This window comes from Dictyostelium discoideum (assembly GCF_000004695.1).
Source record: "Dictyostelium discoideum AX4 chromosome 5 chromosome, whole genome shotgun sequence".
Lineage (NCBI taxonomy): Eukaryota > Evosea > Eumycetozoa > Dictyosteliales > Dictyosteliaceae > Dictyostelium > Dictyostelium discoideum.
This window is the reverse complement of record NC_007091.3, coordinates 2,077,034-2,096,713: the sequence shown is the minus strand read 5'-3', so window position 1 is coordinate 2,096,713 and position 19,680 is coordinate 2,077,034. Positions and strand designations below refer to the sequence as shown.

Genomic DNA, 19,680 nt, shown 5'->3' with positions numbered 1-19,680 from the left:
AAAAACAATTTATTTATTCAAATTTTTTAAAAAAATATTTTTATTATTATTATTAATTTAATTTTATTTTGATTTTAAATATTGATTAACTTTAATTGGATTATGATTTAAAATTAATTTTACTAAAATATAAATATTTGCAATGAAAAATAATAAACCAGCTACCCAAATATTCCAAAAAGTTTGTAAACCTAAAAATTCTAAATTAAAAGCAGAATAAAACCATAAACCTTGTGAACCCATCCAAACTGCAAATAGAATAATGTATTGAACTAATCCTAAACTACTACTTGGTATAACTAATGGTAAGATTGAATAATACCAAATGAAATATTGAACGGTACAAACTTTATTGAAAGCCACAAATGTAATTGTCTCTAATAATAAACAAAATTCTAAATCATTGAAATAAACCAATGTAATTGCTAATAATAATATAACTTGTGGTAAAAATGATGCCAATGCAACAATCATATTACTTCCATTAACCTTACCAACTAAATCACCTACTGTTTCAACAATTGGCGTATTCAAATAAATTTGATAAAAATAAACTGAAAAATTATGTCTATTATCTGCCCTAATTACATGATATAAATAAGTTTCAAATAAAAATATATAACCATATCTAAAATTAAATAAATAAATAAATAAATAAAATATATATTAATATAACTATCAAATATTATTATTATTGTTGTTTATAATATAATACATACATTAAATACATTATAAAAGTTAATGAAATAAATGTAAATGCAGAAATTAAGAAAAATTTTAATCTATTCTTATTAAAAAAGTTTTTGAAAATATTTTTAAAGTTATTATTGAGTGATGTATATTCTGATGGTTTTCTTGAGAAAAAGTTTTCATCAATGTATAAATACATTGGAATTGAATAAATGATTGGATAAATTTTAAAATGTACTGAAAGTCCATAACTATTTTTAAAAACTATCATTAGTATTATATATATGAAAAATAAATTAAAAGGAGGAGGAGGTAGTGGTTTGGTATACATACAAAATTGAAGCTAAAGTTAAATTCTTTTTTGTTAAGAAATAAAAAGATGCTAAAACCATTGCACCAATAACAGATTCAGCATTACCTCTTGTTGATACATTGATTGAGAATGGATTTAATAACCATGATGCTAAACAAATCAATAATGTTCTTGATGTGATCTTTGGAAATCTTTCTAAAAGAATACCTTTTAAAAGATATGCAATGATCATATCACAAATTACAAATAATAATTTACCAAATGCTGGATGAATTAAAATATTTGGAACTAATAAATAAGCCCTATAAAAAAATAATAAATCATAATTTTTCAATATTAATAATCTAAATTTATGATAATTATTATTATTATTATTATTATTATTATTATTATTATTATTATTATTATTATTATTATTATTATTGTTGTTGTTGTTGTTGTGGTTGTTGTTGTTGTTGTTGTTGCCTATTACTATTATAATTTGAAAACCTACAATAATGGTGTATATCTATATGTTGATCTATCATATGGTGATAAACCATTTACAACAGCTCTTGATGCATCTGTATATACTACATAATCAATATCTGTATATTTTACTAACACTTTAATTTTTGAAAAAAAAAAAATAAAAAAATTAATAAAATTTTAAATTATTATTATTTATTGATAAGAATCTAATTTTCTTAAAGGTAAATATCTTACTATTTGCATCTTGCCATTCAGCGAAAACAATTAAAACTAATCTAATTACTAAACCAACTATAAATATTGATTTTGTTAAATTAATCCCTTTAAATATGAAATCATATTTATTGTTTTCATTAGTCATCACTGTCTTAACTCTTGTCATTGTGTGTCTATGGTATTGATGACTTGAAATTAATTAAAATTAAAAAATTAAAAATTGAAAAAAAATAAAAATAAAAACCCCATTGGCGAAAAAAAAAAAAAAAATTAAAAAAAAAAAAAAAATTAAAAACATAGTCGTAAAAATTTTTTTACAATGAATAACAGCAACAACCACAATGTAATAATGCAAAATAATAATAACTATAACAATAATAAAAATAATTCATTAAAAAGAAAATTATATGATAATGAAAATATATTTCAAGAAGCAGTTGAAGTCAAAGATGGTGGTAAAAAATTAAAATTTGTAAATAGTGTTAGTAAAGAAGTTGAAGAAGATGAATTAATTGAAGAAAAGAATTTAAATTATCTTTGGTCATTATCACATTGTTCTCAACCAATTAATCCATCATTAGGTGGTTATTATATGTATAAATTTAGAGAGATTGCAAATATTGCTGAAATGAATGGTGTACCAGATCAAATTGAAACTAGAAATTGTAAAAATTGTGGTACTTTCTTAATACCAGGTGTAAATTGTAGAGTTAGAATCGTAAAACGTTCAGACCTATCAATTAGATCAAAATCATTAATCTCTACAACAAATTTAGAAATTAATTCACTCTCTTCAAAACTTAAACAACAATCTTCATTAAAACAAAATCAATCAAAGAAACCCACAAATGCTTTAATTCAATTTTGTTTACAATGTTGTAAATTAAACCCAATTAAAGGTGAACCATTATCAAAAAGAAATTCAAGAAAACAATTTATAAAAAAAGAAAAAGAAATAATAATAAATAATAATAATAATAGTAATATAAACAATTTAAATAATATAAAAAACAATTCTATTAATGGACAAAATAATATGAAAAATTTAAATGAAGAAAATAATTCAATTTCCAATAAAAATAATTCAATTTCCAAAAATAAAAATAATAATTCAATTTCCAATAATAATAATAATTCAATTTCCAATAATAAAAATAATAATAATAATAAATCTACAACTCCCTCTAAATCAAATAATAATAATAATAATAATAATAATAATAATAATAATAATAATAATAATAATAATAATAATAATAATAATAACAGTAAAAAAGTTAAAATCACCCAAGCAGGAAGTAAAAATATTCAAAATAAAGAAGATAATTTAAAGGATTTCCTGTCAAATATTGGAGGACTCCTCAAGTAATAAAATAATAAAAAAAAAATATTTTCAAGAAAAAAGAAAAAAGTGAGTTTCAGATGGCGATGTCAGTTTTAGATTTCAGATATTGTTTTTTATTTTTTATTTTAATTTTATTTTTTTTGAATTAATATTTTTTTTTTTTTTTTTTATTTAATTTTTTTTAATTTTTTTTTTTTTTAATTTTTTTTAATTTTTTTTTTAATTTAAATTTTTATAACCTTTTCACATTCTTATAACCACATAACAATAAAAAAAAAATAAAAAAAAACAAATAAATAATATTGTAATAGTAATAATAATAACAATAATAAAATAATAGTAAATAGAATAACTATTAATTTATAAAAAAAAAAAGAAAAAAAAAAAATGTCAAAAGAAAAAACATCTTGGGGTTCAATAAAAACAAATTTTGCAAGAACTAAACATAAGGTTTTAGCATCATTTGGTGCTGCAGAAACTACTGTCGATAGTAAAATTGTTGCAGAAAAAGAAAAATTATTCACCCTTTTTAAATTAATGAAAAGATTAAATAAAAATGTTGATAAATATGAAGCAACTTTAAAAGGTTTGTGTTTAATATACACATAATATATAAAAAATTTAAACGAAATACTAATTTTTTTTTTTTTATTTTTTTTTTTATTTTTTTAAAAAATTAATAGAAATCAATATTTTACAAAATGAAATTTCACATGATTTATTAGCACTTAATGAGAATGACCCAGCAATTAAAGCTTATCAAGAGGTATCAACATCACTTGAACAAGAAAGAATTAGAATTGAAGAAATTTTAGAAAATTACTACCATGATCCATTAAGAGTTTATTTATCACAATTCAGAGATATTAGATCTCGTCTTGAAGAATTGGATCTTAGAAGATTAGATATGGATAGATATTATAGAGATTACAATATTAAAGCAAATAAAGGTAAAGATGCATCAAGTTTACAAAAGGTATGTGTGTTTGATTTTTTTATTTGATTTTATTTGATTTTTTTAAATTTGATTTACATATAAAATGAATTTTATTTTAATTTATTGGTTGGTTTATTTATTTATTTAGACTGAAAATAAACATACAAAAACAAAAGAAGCATATCAAGAATTAAGTGATGAAATTATGAAAGATATGTATGCATTATTTGATGATAGAAAATTAGCATTCGATCCATCATTTGCATGTTTTATAAATAGAAATAATGAATATTTTGCAAGAGCAGCAGCAGAATATCAAGGTGCATTAGCATCAGTGCAACATATTAATGAGTTTGAAGCAACAACTCACCCTCAAGCTATCACACCAGTCGAATCAAGTTCAATGAGTAGAAATGTTAGATCATCAAGTGTTTTTACAAGTCCAAAGGAATTTAGTAGTAATGGTAGCACACCAACTCAAAGACCAAGAGCTTCAACTATTGCAACTCCTTCACCATCTTCATCATCATCATATGACTCTTCACCTTATTCAACCACTACCACCACTACAACCACTACAAATAACTCTGTTAATTTATCGAAACCAAGTTATGGAGTACCATCACCACAACAACAACATTATCCACCACAACAATATCAATCATCGCCACAACAACAAGATGAAGTTCCTTACTCTTCACCACACGTTCAACCACAACCATCTATCAATTTACATAAACCAACAGTTAATACATCACCAGTCAATGGTGGATCAGGTCGTCCATTACCAACACCTGCTACAAATTCAGGTGTTATTCTCAACAAACCTAGATCAACAACCATGGCTAGTGGTCGTCCATTACCAACACCAGCACCAGCACCAACAACTAAACGTGTTCAAGCACTTTATGATTTCCAAGGTCAAGATTCAACTGAATTATCATTTAAAAAAGGTGATATGATTACAGTTTTCAAACAAAATGGTGAATGGTATGATGCTGAACTTAATGGTGTTAAAGGTTTAGTTCCATGTAATCATACAAGTGGTTAGGAAAAAAAAAATAAAAAAAAAAAAATAATTATCAACATTCACTCTTTTTAACTTTATCAAAAAAAAAAAAAAAAAAAAAAAAAAAAAAAAAAAAACATATATAGTTATTATTAATATATATATAATTAAAATAAAATATATATATATAAATATATTAATAAAATATTTTGTTTAAATATTTATTTATTTTAATTTTAAAATTTTTTAATTAAAATTACAATTTTTATTATTATTTTATTTTATTTCTTTATATATATTTTTTAAATTAATTTTTATTTTCTTGATTTTCGTTTAACCAATCTCTTGGTCTCAAAAAAGTTAATAAATTTGCTTCAGGAGTATTTTCTTCTGGTTTATAATTATATTTCCATTTACAAACTGCAGGTAATGACATAAGGATTGATTCAGTACGACCTTCAGAGAGAATACCAAATTTAGTACCACGATCAAAGAGGAGATTGAATTCAACATAACGAGAACGACGATATAGTTGATATTCTCTTTGAACTTTATCATAAGAGATTGAACTATTATTAACAAGGAATGGTTTATAGAGATCGATGAATGATAAACCTAATTGGTAGATGAACTTCCAAGTCTTTGCTTTATCGGATTTAAGATGATCGAAAAATAAACCACCAACGCCACGGGTTTCACCTCTATGTGGAAGGAAGAAATAACTGTCACATTCTGCCTTACCCAATGCGTATGAGGTTTTGTTCTCCTCTTGGCCATATTGGTCGCATACTTTTTTCAATGTTGAATGAAATTCAACGACTTGATCTAATTTTGGGTAGACTGGTGTCAAATCAACACCACCACCAAACCACCAAACATCACCAGCTTCAAAGTATCTTACATTCATATGAATGGTTGGCACATTTGGGTTGTATGGGTGGATGACTAGACTTACACCAGTGGCAATGTATTTGGTATCTGGTGCTATTTTAAATTGAGTTGCTGCTGCTGATGGTAAATTACTACCAACGATATAAGAGAAATTAACACCACCTTTTTCAATTTTGTCACATTTGTTGTTTTGTGATTGGTAATCTTGGTTTAAATAAAATCCTTCCTCTTCTTTTCCTTCCCAAACTCTACTAATACCACCACCACTACCTTTAGTATAATCCCATTTATCTTCACTATATTGTTGATGACCACCTGTTGTTGTAATTAAAAATTTACAAATTTCATCTTGAATAAATTTAAATCCATTTTTAATTTCTTCTTCAGTTGGAATTGGTTCATTTGTTGATGTCATTTTTTTAAAAAATTAATTGAAAAATAAAATTGATTACGTTATATTTTCCTTTAAAAAAATAAAAAATTGAAAAAATTAAAAAAAATTAATTAAAAATTAATTAAAAATATATTTTTTGATGATGTTATATATTTTTTAAATAAAATAAAATAAAAAATGAAAAAAATTAAAAATGAATTTTTTACTTTTATTTTTAAAAGTTGATTGTAAAAAAAAAAAAAAAAGAAAAAAAAAAAATTTCAAAAAATAAATTTTTTTTTTATTTTTGTTCAATCTGTGAAAGTTAGAATCAATTGAAAATTCACTTACAAATATCAATAAAAAAAAAATAAATAAAAATAAAAATAAAATAAAAAAAAAAAAAATTTCTTTAACATTTATTTTTTTCAAAAAAAAAAAAAAAAAAAAAACGAATCATTGCGTGACATCTTAACCTTACAAAATAAAAAAAATAAAATAAAAAAAGATTTTTTTAAATTAGACACGAAAAAAATAATTTAAAATTCAAAAAAAAAAAAAAAAATAAAAAAAAAAAAATAAAAAATAAAAAAAAAAATTTCATACTCGACTATTCAGTCTGGATTCAAAAAAAAAAAAAAAAAAAAAAAATAAAAAAAATAAAAAAAAGTCAACATAGTGGGAAAAAAAAAAAAAAAAAATTATTAAAAATTATGATATCAAGAAAGATTATTTCAACTATAAATTCAAAAACATTTTATAATAAATCATTATCATATTGTACTGTTAATAATAATAAAAATACAACAATAAATATAAATAATAATAATGAAAAACCTAAAATAAAAACAGGTATTTTAATGTTAAATTTAGGAGGACCAAGTAAATTAGAAGAAGTTGAACCATTTTTAACAAGATTATTTACAGATAAAGAGATATTTAAATTACCATTTCAAAAGTATACTGGTACATTAATTGCAAAGAGAAGAAGTAATGCAGTTATGAAGTTATATGAAGCCATTGGTGGCGGATCACCAATTAGAAAATGGACAGAGAAACAAGGTGAATTGCTCTCATCGATGATGGATAAGATATCACCAGAGACAGCACCCCATAAACATTATATAGGATTTCGTTATTCTGATCCATTAATAGCAGATACATTAGACCAAATGGAGAACGATAATGTCGAACGTGTAGTTGCATTCTCACAATACCCACAATACTCTTGCACTACCACCGGGTCAAGTTTAAATAATCTTTGGAAAACCTTGGAAGAAAAACAAATGCAATCTAAATTTAAATGGTCAGTCATTGACAGATGGCAAGATCATAAAGGTTTCATTGATGCAACTATTCATAAAATTAAAAAAGCATATAATCAATTTAATAGTAAATTAAGGGAATTGGATATTGATGATGTTGATGCTAATAATAATAATAATAATAATAAGCCAGTACTAGTATTTTCAGCACACTCATTACCAATGTCGACTGTTGAAAAAGGTGATCCATATCCACAGGAAGTCGCAGAGACAGTTTGTAGAGTTATGGATGGTTTGGGCATTAGGGATGAAGAGACTGGTAAACCATTGGAATATATTTTAGCATGGCAAAGTAAAGTTGGACCCTTGCCTTGGTTATCACCAAAAACAAGTTTTGTAATTGAACAATTGGCAAAGAAAGGTCGTAATGCAATTGTGATCCCAATTGCATTCACTTCTGATCATATTGAAACTTTATCAGAAATTGATATTGAATTACAACATCTCGCTAAAAAATGTGGTATGAAATTATTAGTACGTTCTGAATCTTTAAATGATGATCCTTTAATTATCTCTGCTATGGCTGATTTAGTTAATACTCATTTAAAATCAAATAAAACAATTCATTCTAATCAATATCATTTAAAATGTCCTGGTTGTAAAGATGATTCAACTTTTTGTAGAACAATTTCAAATCCAATTCAAGCTCTTAAACTTTAAATAATAATAAAAATAATAAAAAATAAATAAATAAAATAAAATAAAAAAATAAAAAATAAAAATAAACGTTTATATGTAACCTTGGAAATTTTATTTTAATTTTTTTTATTTTTTTTTTTTGTTTTATTTTTTTTTTTTTTTAAAAAAAAAACAATTAAAAACACTTTTTTATTAAAATCACTTTTTTATTATAAAAAATTAATTTAAATTGGGAAAACAAAAAAAAAATCAAATAAATAATGAACAATAATAATAATAATAATTGTAATATAAATAGTAATAATAATAATGAAAAAAATTTACCAATTATAGTAATTAAAAAAATTCTAAATTATTTAATTTATAAAGATTATAATTATATAAAAAAGTTATTTTTTATTTCAAAAAATTTACAAACATTTATAATTAATCAAATTATTTTTTTTGGTTTTGATAATTTAAAATCATTAAAATCATTTTCAAATAATAATGATAATAGTAAAAGTAAACAACTATTAGAAGAAATTGAAAAAATTGAAATTAAAGATCAATTAATAAAATCATTTAATATGGAAACTTATTTAAATTTTAAAAATTTAAAAGAATGGAAATTAACATATACAATTGGTATTAAACATAAACAAATTCCAAATAGAATTGAATGCGAATCAATTGAACAAGTTTCAAATAATTTATTAAAATCAAATAAATTTAAAATTTCATATACTACAAATGATTATTACTATTTTAAAAATCATTTCAATACAAGCAATTGTTTTAATGTTTTAAAGAAAATTAAATTAAAAAGTTTTTCAATTGATATCGATACACTAAATACAATTTTAAATAATTCAATTCATTTAGAATCTTTAGAAATTATATTATACTTTAACCCAGCTATGAATTTTCAATTTTTTGGAGGTAATCAATTTTATAATACTTTAGAACATGAGAGAAAATTCAAAAAACTTGAATCTTTACTATCTTCTTCTTCTTCTCATTTAGTTGATAATAATTTAAAAAATTCATTAAAATCATTTTCAATTGAAATTGAACAAAATCATTCAAAACTAAACTATGATAATAATTATAAAAGTTTTTGTTCAAAAACTATACCAAATATTTTAAAATCACCATTTCAAAATATTAGTAAAATCTATTTTAAAGATATTAATTTCAATGGATCATCATTGAATTTTTTTTCATCGTTATCAAGAGATAATATCACAAAATTGAAATTAGTTAATTGTTTTCATGATGGCGATGGTGGTGGTAGTGATAATAGTGAAGATTCATTCAATTATCTTTTAAATTACTTGAATGAAAATCAAAATTTAAAAAGATTATCAATTAGTTATAATAATTTCATTGATAAGGAAAATAAATTGGCAGCAATTTTAAAAACTCATAAATCATTATCAAAAATTGATATCTCTTATACTGCTATTCAATTGAATCCATTACTAAATTCAATAATTTATAATCAATGGAAATTTATTAAATTAACAATTTCTGGTAATAGTAATCCATCAATATTCTTTAGTAGTATACATTCAATTGAAACACTTGATTTATTAAGTAAACTTTTAATTACTCCAATAAATAGTTTCAATAGTTTAGTTATTAAATATAGATTCCCACTTGGTGAGACAAGATTCCTATCAAAAGAATTTATTGAAAAATTATTGTTATTATAAAAATCTTTTTAAATAAAAAAAAAAAAAAAAAAAAAAAAAAAAAAAAAAAAAAAAAATGACTGTTAACATTCATTTTTTTTATATTTTATACCATTTTGGGTATCCATATTAAAAATTAATAAAATTAAATCTTTGCTTAAAATAAAAAAAAGAAAAAAAAAAGAAAATATTTTTTAGAAATATAAAAAAAAAATAAAAAAAATATCCAGAGATATGGATATTTTTTTGGATTTTTATAGATTCTTTTTAATAATCAAAGAATTTTTTTTTTTTATTTTTTTTACTCTTTTTTTTTTTTTACTTTTTTTTTTTTTTTTTATTTAATAAAAAAAAAAAAATAAAAAAAAAAATCATTTTCAAATTAATACAAATAAATAAAACAAAAAAATGTATATTTTTAGTTATGAATTCCGTAAAATAGGTGGTGGTTCAAATAGAAACAATTACCAATTAAACTCCGCTCCTGGTAAGACATAGTTTTTAATTTTAAAAATTATTAACCAAACTTACTAATTTTATTTTTTTCATTTTTTTATTTTTTTTTAAAAATAAAGCCTTTAAATCTAGTCAAAATACTTCAACCCAAGCAAAACCAACTTTTTCTAATTAATTTGCACTTTTTATTTCAAGTGCAATGGTTCAATAGCCCTTAGAGCCATCAGGGTAAGTTTTTAATAGAATCACCAAATTATTTTCACATCTCAATACTAATTTATACTTTTTTTATAATATTATAGGAATTATTATCAAACACCAAGGCCTCATCAAATAAGTCATCACACTAAAACTGCTTAAATTATGAGTGTTTAATAAATATATAATAATTTTTTAAAAAAAATAATAATCCTCTTTGTTCATATTTCGAAACCAATCATAGTTTATTTTTTATTTTGCAATGATTATATTAATGGGGGTACTATTTTATTATTTGACCATAAATTTAAGGTGGTAATAGTCTTTTTAATTTCTGTCAAAAAAATCATTTTATAGGAACATGTTAGTGGTGGCTACTATAACTGTAAAAATATTGCATAACATAGTTGTAAGGCTCTTTATTAGCATATCTTTATTAATAATTTGACCATTTTTTTTTTTGATAAATAATAAAAAACTATTTTTGTTTTATCTTTTATTTAATTTTAATAGTATGATAAGTTTATACAACTCAGTTCCACTAAATAATTTAACAATATTATAATATGTGTAATTGCTAAGATTAAAAGATATAGAAATAAAGTTATATAATTTTGATGAACACATGATTGTAAAGTATTATAATGATTACTATTTCTATTAAAACCTTTACAAAAAAGTCATATTATATTATTGTTTTCATAATTTGTTGTAAAATATAATATATATATATAAAATATAAAATATGATTTAAATAAATGACACAAATTTCTAAACTAAATTCTATTATTAATTGGAAAAATTTGTTTTAACATTGATTCCTTAATAAATTGAACATTTTCATGGATTTCGTATAAAACAAGATCAAAGATTAAAATTTTAATACCACCATTGCAATCTAAATATTTACCAATATGGCATCTTTTTTTAAATCTTTGCGGTAAAATTTTATTTTGGAGAGTCTATCAATTGCATCTGTTACTAATTGAAGTTATTATTTTCCCAGGCTTCATCTGAGGCTGGTGATACATAAGGCATCATTAAAGCAGGTTTGGAATTCCATGTTCCAACCTAAAATAAAAAATAAGGTGGTTAATGTGTACAATTATTTCATATATACTTACAAGTGTATTTACACCCCAAAGTTCTCTCCACTTTCACTTTCATTTTCTAAATCTGTTTGAGGTGAAGTTTTACTTTTTGAAAACAACAACTTGTCCTTCTAAAACACCACTTGATGCGCAGCATAACCATACTCTACCATGTTCACCTCCTTTTAAAACATATAATAAAACGCATGCATTAATCAAATGTAAAGGTGTATCGATAAAGTAGTTTAATTTTTTGATGTTTATATTAACCCAATACCATGATGATTTAATTACTTGAATATACATTCTTTTTACATCAAGTAAAGGAATTTCTCTTCTTCTTTTAGAATAAAACATCTTCATCAATACAGTATAAAACCTTTGGTAATTGAATATCTGAATGTTTATAAACTTTTGAACCATAAACTAAACGTTTATCAGGAGTTGGTGGTAAAATATCATTTGTTGTTGTTGTTGTTGTTGAGAATTCTAAATTTGATGTTGATGTTAATGAATATGGTTTTTGTAGTATAGTTGGTGGTCCAACTGCAATGTCCAATTCAGTTGCGTTTGCAGAATTATCACTTTTTGGTAACCAACATATCATAGGTTGTAGAAATAGCAAAAACATCTTCTTGGCCATACATTTCAGCAATACTTAACATGTAATTATAAGTTTGTCCATGAAGTTTTTCATTCACCATAATAGTACTACTTGGTTTTTTAACTTGAGCAATACCGATAGGTAAACCATTGTTTGAATTTGCAAGTACCATAATATCAGCTTTTAAACCACTAACACCAAAATCGCTTGAACATGATACTTGAATTCCACATGATTGTATAATATCAGATATTGCAATACTAACATAGTTAACTATATCATATTCAGTTGAATATGGAAGACATTTTTCACCTCTAAGAGTTGCCCATAATAAATTGAAATTTTTTAGTGGTTTTATGTCTTTTAAAATTTCAAAATTTCCAACATTCAAAGTTGCTGGTGAATGGTTTTTGCCAACGTTTGGATATGATTGAGAAGCTGATCTTTCACCTAATGGTGGTAATGCATTGATAAAAATATCCATTTTTCTTCCTAAATTTATCATTTAAAAGATGAAGAACATGTTATTCTAACAATATAGATTTTGAGAAAATGTGGTTATAATTGTTATTATTTTTAGACCAAATAAAATAAACCACCTTCATTTATTGGTGATTTTTTTATTAAACTCCAGTAAACTATAAAAAACGGTTTTTGTGGGTTAAAATATTATCCATAAAAAGCAATTATTTCAACTTAAAAAAGAAATAATTAATTTTTAAGTTTTAAAAAAAAGTATATAAAACAAACAAATTATTTTTTATTATTATTAATTAAGTAATATATATATCTAAATATAATTAAAAAAAATGAATAAATTAATAATTTTAACAACTATTTTAATTTTAGTTTCAATGTTTAGTGTTAACAATGCATCAACACAATATACTTCAATACCATGTAAATTGCAAATGGCTAATCAAACTAATGATGCAGGTAATAATGGTGATTTCAAAATGAATGTTAAACTCATTAGACAAGTTGGTGCAGGTAACTCAATGGATATAGTAATTTCAAAAGGTAATAATTATTCATTTTGGGATGATTATAATGTTCATTATGGTGGTGAAAAACTTTATATTAGTTATAAAACTGTCTTTAGTCAATTAAGTGCATCTTACCATGAGTTATGTAAACAAACTTCAATTGGTGTATCTATCAAATCAAAATTTAGAGAAAATGTTTTTTCAGTTTTAGTCAGTATGAATCCATTCTATATTTCAAACAATTACATTGAAATAACATTTACTAAATTATAACAAAGTTTTAATAAAATTCAATTGAAACCCAATTATCAAACAGACAAGTACAAAATTTAGAATAATAATAATAAAAAATAAAAATGGTTATTTTAAATTAATTGTTTTTTTTTTGTATTTTTTCATCAATTGAATGTCAGCCAAAGCATGACGACCTCTAGTTTCACCGGTTAAATTTACATCTAAAGCAGTGAATTCAATCAATTGTTTGTATGAAGATAATGCTCTGAATGGGGAATTCCAAAAGTGAGAGCACTAATTTCACCGGTTTGTAATGTATTTGGATCCATGAAATGAATAAGATTTGATACTTTAGTGACAACAACCAATGGACCCATATTACCCCAAATTGATGTGCTATCTTTGGTGGTAAACATAAGATATCATCCTTTGTACAAAGGTACAATCTCTATAGAGAACGTATATTTATAGTTGGATGTATTGTTTTGTAAAACTTTTTTTTTCAAATTAATTTCAGTTTCGAAAGCCCCCCATCTGAAGAAATCAATTGTTCTGATTTCTTGGTTTTAACTGGTGGTAATTGCTGAAATAAAATCTACAAATTTCATTACATGATTTCTATTGGAAAAAAAGAAATCTATACCAGATATGGTTTCTCTTTATTATTCAATGTTTATGAATGTGCATTATGTTTTAAAATTAATTGTTCAATAAATAAAAATGTTCTTTTATGATCTACCTATAAAATATTAATATTATTATTATAATAAAAATAAACAAATGTGTCACTCAGATTAAAAAAAAAAATTTTTGATCAAATTGTTTTTTTTATTTTAACTTAAATATTTTTTTAAACTTTTTTTTTTTATTTTTTTTATTTTTTATTTTTCTTTTATTTTTTTTTTTTTTTTAACCTGAGCTATTGAATAAATTCCCAAAAAAAATTCAATTCGTTTTTTTTTTTTTTTTTCCAAAATTAATTTCATTCACATATTTTTTTTTGTTTCAACCATATAAATAAAAAAATGTTTAGGTGTAATAAAATTGTAAATAAAATATTTAAAAATGAAATAATTCAAAATAATAATTCAAAGATCATAATTAGAAATATGACAATTCTTTCAAAAAGACAAATTTTTGAAAAAGCTCAAGAATTGAGACCAACTACAAAATCAAATTCTGGAGATGATAAAAAAGATTCAATCAATTATAAAAGGGAACAACAAAGAGAAGAAGATGAAAAAATTGAAATGTTATTAGAAAATAAAAGATTAGAATTTGAAAAAATGAAAGAATTAACACAACAAAACAATAGTAATAATATTGATATTAATAACAACAATAATAATAAAAAACCTCAATTACATTTACTTGGACTTGATGGATTTTTTAATGGAAATGAAGAGGAAGATGAGGAAGCAGATTCTAAAATTAATATGTTATTGGAAGCATCAAACAGGGGTGATAAAAAAGAGGTTCTAAGACTTGGTCAACAATTTTTTTTTAATGAAAGTTTAGAAGATATTAAAAAAGAAGAAGAAGAAGAACTAAAAGAAAATCAGAGAGATCCACTCAAACTATTTAGTCCAGATAATTTAGCATCTGAATATATAACTCGTTTACTCATTGAACAATACCAAAATAAGAATCGTAGAGAAGATATAGCACATGCAATAATTGTAAAATTACCAGAATGGCAAGACTATAACAACGAAGTACTAAGAGAGGTAGAGAAATTAGAGTTGGAAGAGGTTTCATATAAAGGCCCTGACAGTAAAAGAGTCACACAATATTGGAACGTTAAAAGGATTAAACTGGTTGACTCTATCAGAAGAAAGCACTCAAAACGTGTTGGAGAAGCCGTTGCAAAGGAATTTAAAAGAATCACTAGAGATATGCAAAAAGAAATTGATGAGGATGATATTGAACTTCAAAAGGAAACAGGTTTAACTTTAGATCAATTGAAACAACACAAAGATTATGCTCACCTTTATAGCGAAGATGAAGATGATGAAGGTGAATACTTTGAAGAAAATGAATATGATAAATTAGTTAAAACTTTGGTAGGAAGTGATGTTGATAATATTCCAAAACAAGTTAGAGAAATATTTTACACAACTACAAAATCAATTGAAGCTAGTAAAGAAAAAGATAGACTTCTTTTTGAAAAAGCTGAAATTGAAACTAAGCAACAAGAAGAAGAAAAACAACAACAACCACAATATCAATATCAATATCAACAAAAACCACAACCACAATCAAATTCAAATATTAAAGAAAAGGTAATGAGTTTTGGTGATATTATAGCAAAAAATCAACAACAACAACAACTAAAACAACAACAACAGCTATTACAACAACAGCAGCAGCAACAACAGCAACAACAACAACAACAACAAGAACATATGGATGCTGATGATTTCGATTTAAAATCAATTTTGAATAGTATGAGTGAAAAAAAGTTAAAATAAAAAATTAAAAAAACATTGTAAAAAAAAAAAAAAAAATTAGTCATTTATTGGGTTTATTTGGTAAAATTGAGTCTTGTATTGCAGACTTTATTATAGAATAATTTTAAAAAAAGAAAAAAAAAAAACCTTATAAAAAGAAGAAAAAGGAAGAAGAAAAAAAAAAAAAGAAGAAAAATTTAATAAACTAAAAATAAAGTGAAAAAATGAGTGACTACTCATTCTAATCCTTTTTTTAATTTATTTTATCAATAGATTTGTTTGAATCTTATATCTCCCCATGGTTATAGTCAACTTGAGAATCGAAACTACCTTGTTGATGGTAGTGATGATGATAATGATGGTGATGTTGGTCATTTTGACCATGATGATGGTGATGATGAAAATGATGTTGTTGATTTTGTTGTTGTTGTTGTTGTTGATTTTGTTGTTGATTTTGTTGTGATTGAAAATTGAATTGACTTTGTTGATTTTTTACATTTTGTTGGAATTGTGAAGAAGGTGGAGGAGAAGGGAGTAATTGTTGAGAAGATGATAATAAATTATTATTATTATTTACTGAGGGGGAAGAAGAAGATGGAGAAGCTAGTATAGGTAATGTTGTTTGTGGTGATTGTTGATTTTGTTGTGTTTCACTTCCGCTTGAAGTTGGTGAATATAAAATATTTGAATTATTATTATTATTATTATTATTATTATTATTATTATTATTATTATTATTATTATTATTATTATTATTATTATTATTATTATTATTATTATTATTATTGTTAGTGTTATTGTTATTGTTATTGTTACTGTTGTTATTATTATTATTATTATTATTGTTGTTGTTGTAATTATTTTGATTATTATGGTGATTATGATTTGAATAATTATCATAGTTATCATAATTATCAGGTGGAGAATCAATATCTTGATATTTATAACCACCCATTATCTCTCTAAGTCTAATTGATTTACAAGCTTCACAAGATGGCGGACAATTGTGTAGTTTTAAATTTCTTTCGTGTCTTGATCTATTCTTTGGTGTTATTAACATGTTACAGGTGTAGTGTCTACATTTTGTTTTCTTTATAATTTTTGATCTCTTATTGCTAGAGCATTTCGGACATTGTTCACCATTAATTTCAGCACACTCAGTTCGGTGAGCATATTTATAATGATGTGATCTACCAGATGGCCATCTATACACTTCCATACATCCAATATGTTGACATTGATATCTTTCTTTATTTACAGGTGGGGTCGATGATGATGATGATGATGCTGATGATGATGCTGATGAAATCATTGTTGGTGTTGAATTATTTAATATTGGTGTTGTTGGACAACTACCATTACTGTTATTACTATTATTTATAAAATTGTTTTGATTGTTATTACTACTATTATTATTTTGTTGTTGATTATTATTTTGATTATTATTATTATTAGTATTATTTTGTTGTTGGTTATTATTATTATTGTTGTTGTTGTTGTTGTTGTTGTTGTTGCCATTATTATAATTATTATTATTATTATTAACTAAATTACCCGAACTATTTGGATCTTTTGGTGAATTAATTGGACTTCCACTATTACTAAAACTGTTTCTAAAATTATTATTATTGTTATTATTATTATTATTACTATTATCTACACTGAAAGAGGACATATTTTTATCGTATTCATCCTTTTTACCATCGCTCGTTTTGGATCTTGGATAAATGTTAAATTTAGCTTGTTGGTTAATTGTAGTATTGTTGTTGTTGTTGTTGTTGTTGTCTGAATCTCGATTTACATATTGACTATTATTATTGTTATTGTTATTACTACTATTGCTATTTTGGTATTTAAAATTATTTTCATTTCCATTTCCACTATCCATATCGTAATCGGGATTAAATCTTTTATTGTTTTTATAATTGTTATTTATACAGGTGTTGTTGTTGTTGTTGTTGTTGTTGTTGTTGTTGTTGTTGTTGTCGTTGTTGTTGTTGTTGTTGTTGTTGTTGTTGTTGTTGTTGTTGTTGTTGTTGTTGTTGTTGTTGTTGTTGTTGTTGTTGTTGTTGTTGTTGTTGTTGTTGTTGTTGTTATTATTATTATTATTATTATTAGAGAAACCATTGGAATTACTAAAATAATGTCTTTCATCGGTTTCCTCATTTTTATTATTTTGATGATTTTTAATATTAAAAGTATTATAATTGTTTTTATTATTATTATTATTATTATTATTATTATTATTATTGTCTCTGTTATGGATTGTATCAATTTTATCAACCATTTCATCTGTTGATGGTTTATTTTCAAATCCTTCATTAACATTTAAAATATTACCGCTTGCATTGTTATTACTATCGATTTTTTGTATATATTCATTAAAATATTCATTGGAATTCGACTCCGAATCACAAATATTGGAAATACTATTTAAATTATTTCTTTTATTAAAATTGCACCCCACATTACTTTCTAAATTGTTATCGGTATTATTATTATTATTGGTGTTGTTGTTGATGTTGTTGTTGTTGTTGATGATGTTGTTGTTGTAATTTGAATTTATATAATTATTAAATGGTAACCCTTTAGGCTTCATTTGGTCAAACATATTACTTGAATTAAATCTTTTCTCAATATTATTTTTATTATTTAAAATATTTATATTATTATTATTATTATTATTATTATTATTATTATTATTATTATTATTATTATTATTATTATTATTATTTTTATTATTATTGTTTATATTATTTAAATTATTTATATTATTATTATTATAGTTTATACCATTTGTACTATTATTATTATTATTATTATTATTATTATTATTATTATTATTATTATTATTATTATTATTATTATTATTATTATTATTATTATTATTATTAAAATTATTTGTGTTAAAAATTAAATTATTTTTTTTTTTGAAATTATTTTCAAAATTATTTAAATTATCATTATTTGGTATGTCGCCATCACCCCCAGTAAAATTTATGTTGTGGCTATTAATAGAGTTGTTGATGTTATCATTATTTGAAGAATTATCATTATTATTGTTGTTGTTATTATTATTTTTTGTGTTATTACTATTGTTATTACCACCACCGTTATTATTATTATTATTATTATTATTATTATTATTATTATTATTATTATTATTATTATTATTATTATTATTATTATTATTATTATTATTATTACTCGAAGAAGAATTGTAAGACTTGACAACTATCATTTTTAAAGATTATTTATTGTTCCAAGTGATTGAGTAATTATTTTTATTTATTTTTCTGTTATTATCTATTTTTTTTTTTTTTTTTTTTTTTTTTTTTTTTTTTTTTTTTTTTTTTTTTTAAAAAAAAAAAAAAAAAAATGGAATTTTTTTTTAAAAAATTTTTTTGGGGGATATTTTTAAAAGGTTTTTTTTTTTTTGTTAAGGGGGGGGGGGGGAAAAAATTTTTTAATTTAATTTTTTAATTTTTTTTTTTTTAAAAAAAAACCCCCCCAAGGGGGGGCCCCCGGATTTTTTTTTTTTAAAAAAAAATTTTTTTTTTTTTTTTTTTTTTTTTTAAAAAAAGGGGCCCCCTTTTTTTTGGAACCAATTTTTAAAAACCCGGGGGGGTTTTTTTCCCCCCTCCCCCCCCGGGGGGGTTGGAAAAAAAAAATTTTAAAATTTTAAAATTTAAAAAATTTTTTTTTTTAAAAAAAAATTTTGAAAATTTTTAAAAATTTTAAAAAAAAAAAAATTTTTGGGGGGATTTTTTTTTTTT

The 19,680-nt window shown here is 22.7% G+C and overlaps 12 protein-coding genes across 12 annotated transcripts; 7 read left to right on the top strand and 5 right to left on the bottom strand.

The window, feature by feature from the left end:
- Positions 1–63: 63 nt before the first annotated feature.
- On the bottom strand, positions 64–1,856 carry pigM (DXD motif-containing protein; the record flags this gene model as incomplete). The annotated part of the gene is made up of 5 exons (XM_631383.1): positions 64–628; positions 720–941; positions 1,024–1,305; positions 1,497–1,608; positions 1,709–1,856. The coding sequence occupies 5 exons, from the start codon at positions 1,854–1,856 to the stop codon at positions 64–66; spliced, it is 1,329 nt and encodes a 442-aa protein (XP_636475.1).
- Positions 1,857–2,009: 153 nt separating this feature from the next.
- Positions 2,010–3,059, top strand: DDB_G0288897 (hypothetical protein; the record flags this gene model as incomplete). Its single annotated transcript, XM_631382.1, has 1 exon — positions 2,010–3,059. One exon carries the CDS (start codon positions 2,010–2,012, stop codon positions 3,057–3,059), a length of 1,050 nt encoding a protein of 349 aa, XP_636474.1.
- Positions 3,060–3,422: 363 nt separating this feature from the next.
- On the top strand, positions 3,423–5,023 carry DDB_G0288895 (hypothetical protein; the record flags this gene model as incomplete). Its single annotated transcript, XM_631381.1, has 3 exons — positions 3,423–3,621; positions 3,719–4,011; positions 4,121–5,023. The coding sequence occupies 3 exons, from the start codon at positions 3,423–3,425 to the stop codon at positions 5,021–5,023; spliced, it is 1,395 nt and encodes a 464-aa protein (XP_636473.1).
- Positions 5,024–5,288: 265 nt separating this feature from the next.
- Positions 5,289–6,287, bottom strand: hemF (coproporphyrinogen III oxidase; the record flags this gene model as incomplete). The annotated part of the gene is made up of 1 exon (XM_631380.1): positions 5,289–6,287. One exon carries the CDS (start codon positions 6,285–6,287, stop codon positions 5,289–5,291), a length of 999 nt encoding a protein of 332 aa, XP_636472.1.
- Positions 6,288–6,958: 671 nt separating this feature from the next.
- hemH (hypothetical protein) lies at positions 6,959–8,230 on the top strand (the record flags this gene model as incomplete). Its single annotated transcript, XM_631379.1, has 1 exon — positions 6,959–8,230. The coding sequence occupies one exon, from the start codon at positions 6,959–6,961 to the stop codon at positions 8,228–8,230; it is 1,272 nt and encodes a 423-aa protein (XP_636471.1).
- Positions 8,231–8,469: 239 nt separating this feature from the next.
- DDB_G0288889 (hypothetical protein) lies at positions 8,470–9,906 on the top strand (the record flags this gene model as incomplete). Its single annotated transcript, XM_631378.1, has 1 exon — positions 8,470–9,906. One exon carries the CDS (start codon positions 8,470–8,472, stop codon positions 9,904–9,906), a length of 1,437 nt encoding a protein of 478 aa, XP_636470.1.
- A 387-nt stretch (positions 9,907–10,293) lies between these two features.
- DDB_G0288887 (hypothetical protein) lies at positions 10,294–10,516 on the top strand (the record flags this gene model as incomplete). Its single annotated transcript, XM_631377.1, has 2 exons — positions 10,294–10,372; positions 10,461–10,516. The coding sequence occupies 2 exons, from the start codon at positions 10,294–10,296 to the stop codon at positions 10,514–10,516; spliced, it is 135 nt and encodes a 44-aa protein (XP_636469.1).
- A 1,004-nt stretch (positions 10,517–11,520) lies between these two features.
- DDB_G0288885 (hypothetical protein) lies at positions 11,521–12,718 on the bottom strand (the record flags this gene model as incomplete). The annotated part of the gene is made up of 4 exons (XM_631376.1): positions 11,521–11,610; positions 11,754–11,923; positions 12,000–12,214; positions 12,276–12,718. The coding sequence occupies 4 exons, from the start codon at positions 12,716–12,718 to the stop codon at positions 11,521–11,523; spliced, it is 918 nt and encodes a 305-aa protein (XP_636468.1).
- Positions 12,719–13,043: 325 nt separating this feature from the next.
- On the top strand, positions 13,044–13,493 carry DDB_G0288883 (hypothetical protein; the record flags this gene model as incomplete). Its single annotated transcript, XM_631375.1, has 1 exon — positions 13,044–13,493. One exon carries the CDS (start codon positions 13,044–13,046, stop codon positions 13,491–13,493), a length of 450 nt encoding a protein of 149 aa, XP_636467.1.
- Positions 13,494–13,693: 200 nt separating this feature from the next.
- DDB_G0288881 (hypothetical protein) lies at positions 13,694–13,831 on the bottom strand (the record flags this gene model as incomplete). Its single annotated transcript, XM_631374.1, has 1 exon — positions 13,694–13,831. One exon carries the CDS (start codon positions 13,829–13,831, stop codon positions 13,694–13,696), a length of 138 nt encoding a protein of 45 aa, XP_636466.1.
- Positions 13,832–14,479: 648 nt separating this feature from the next.
- On the top strand, positions 14,480–15,925 carry DDB_G0288953 (hypothetical protein; the record flags this gene model as incomplete). Its single annotated transcript, XM_631373.1, has 1 exon — positions 14,480–15,925. The coding sequence occupies one exon, from the start codon at positions 14,480–14,482 to the stop codon at positions 15,923–15,925; it is 1,446 nt and encodes a 481-aa protein (XP_636465.1).
- Positions 15,926–16,190: 265 nt separating this feature from the next.
- Positions 16,191–19,145, bottom strand: DDB_G0288951 (hypothetical protein; the record flags this gene model as incomplete). Its single annotated transcript, XM_631372.1, has 1 exon — positions 16,191–19,145. The coding sequence occupies one exon, from the start codon at positions 19,143–19,145 to the stop codon at positions 16,191–16,193; it is 2,955 nt and encodes a 984-aa protein (XP_636464.1).
- Positions 19,146–19,680: the final 535 nt, after the last annotated feature.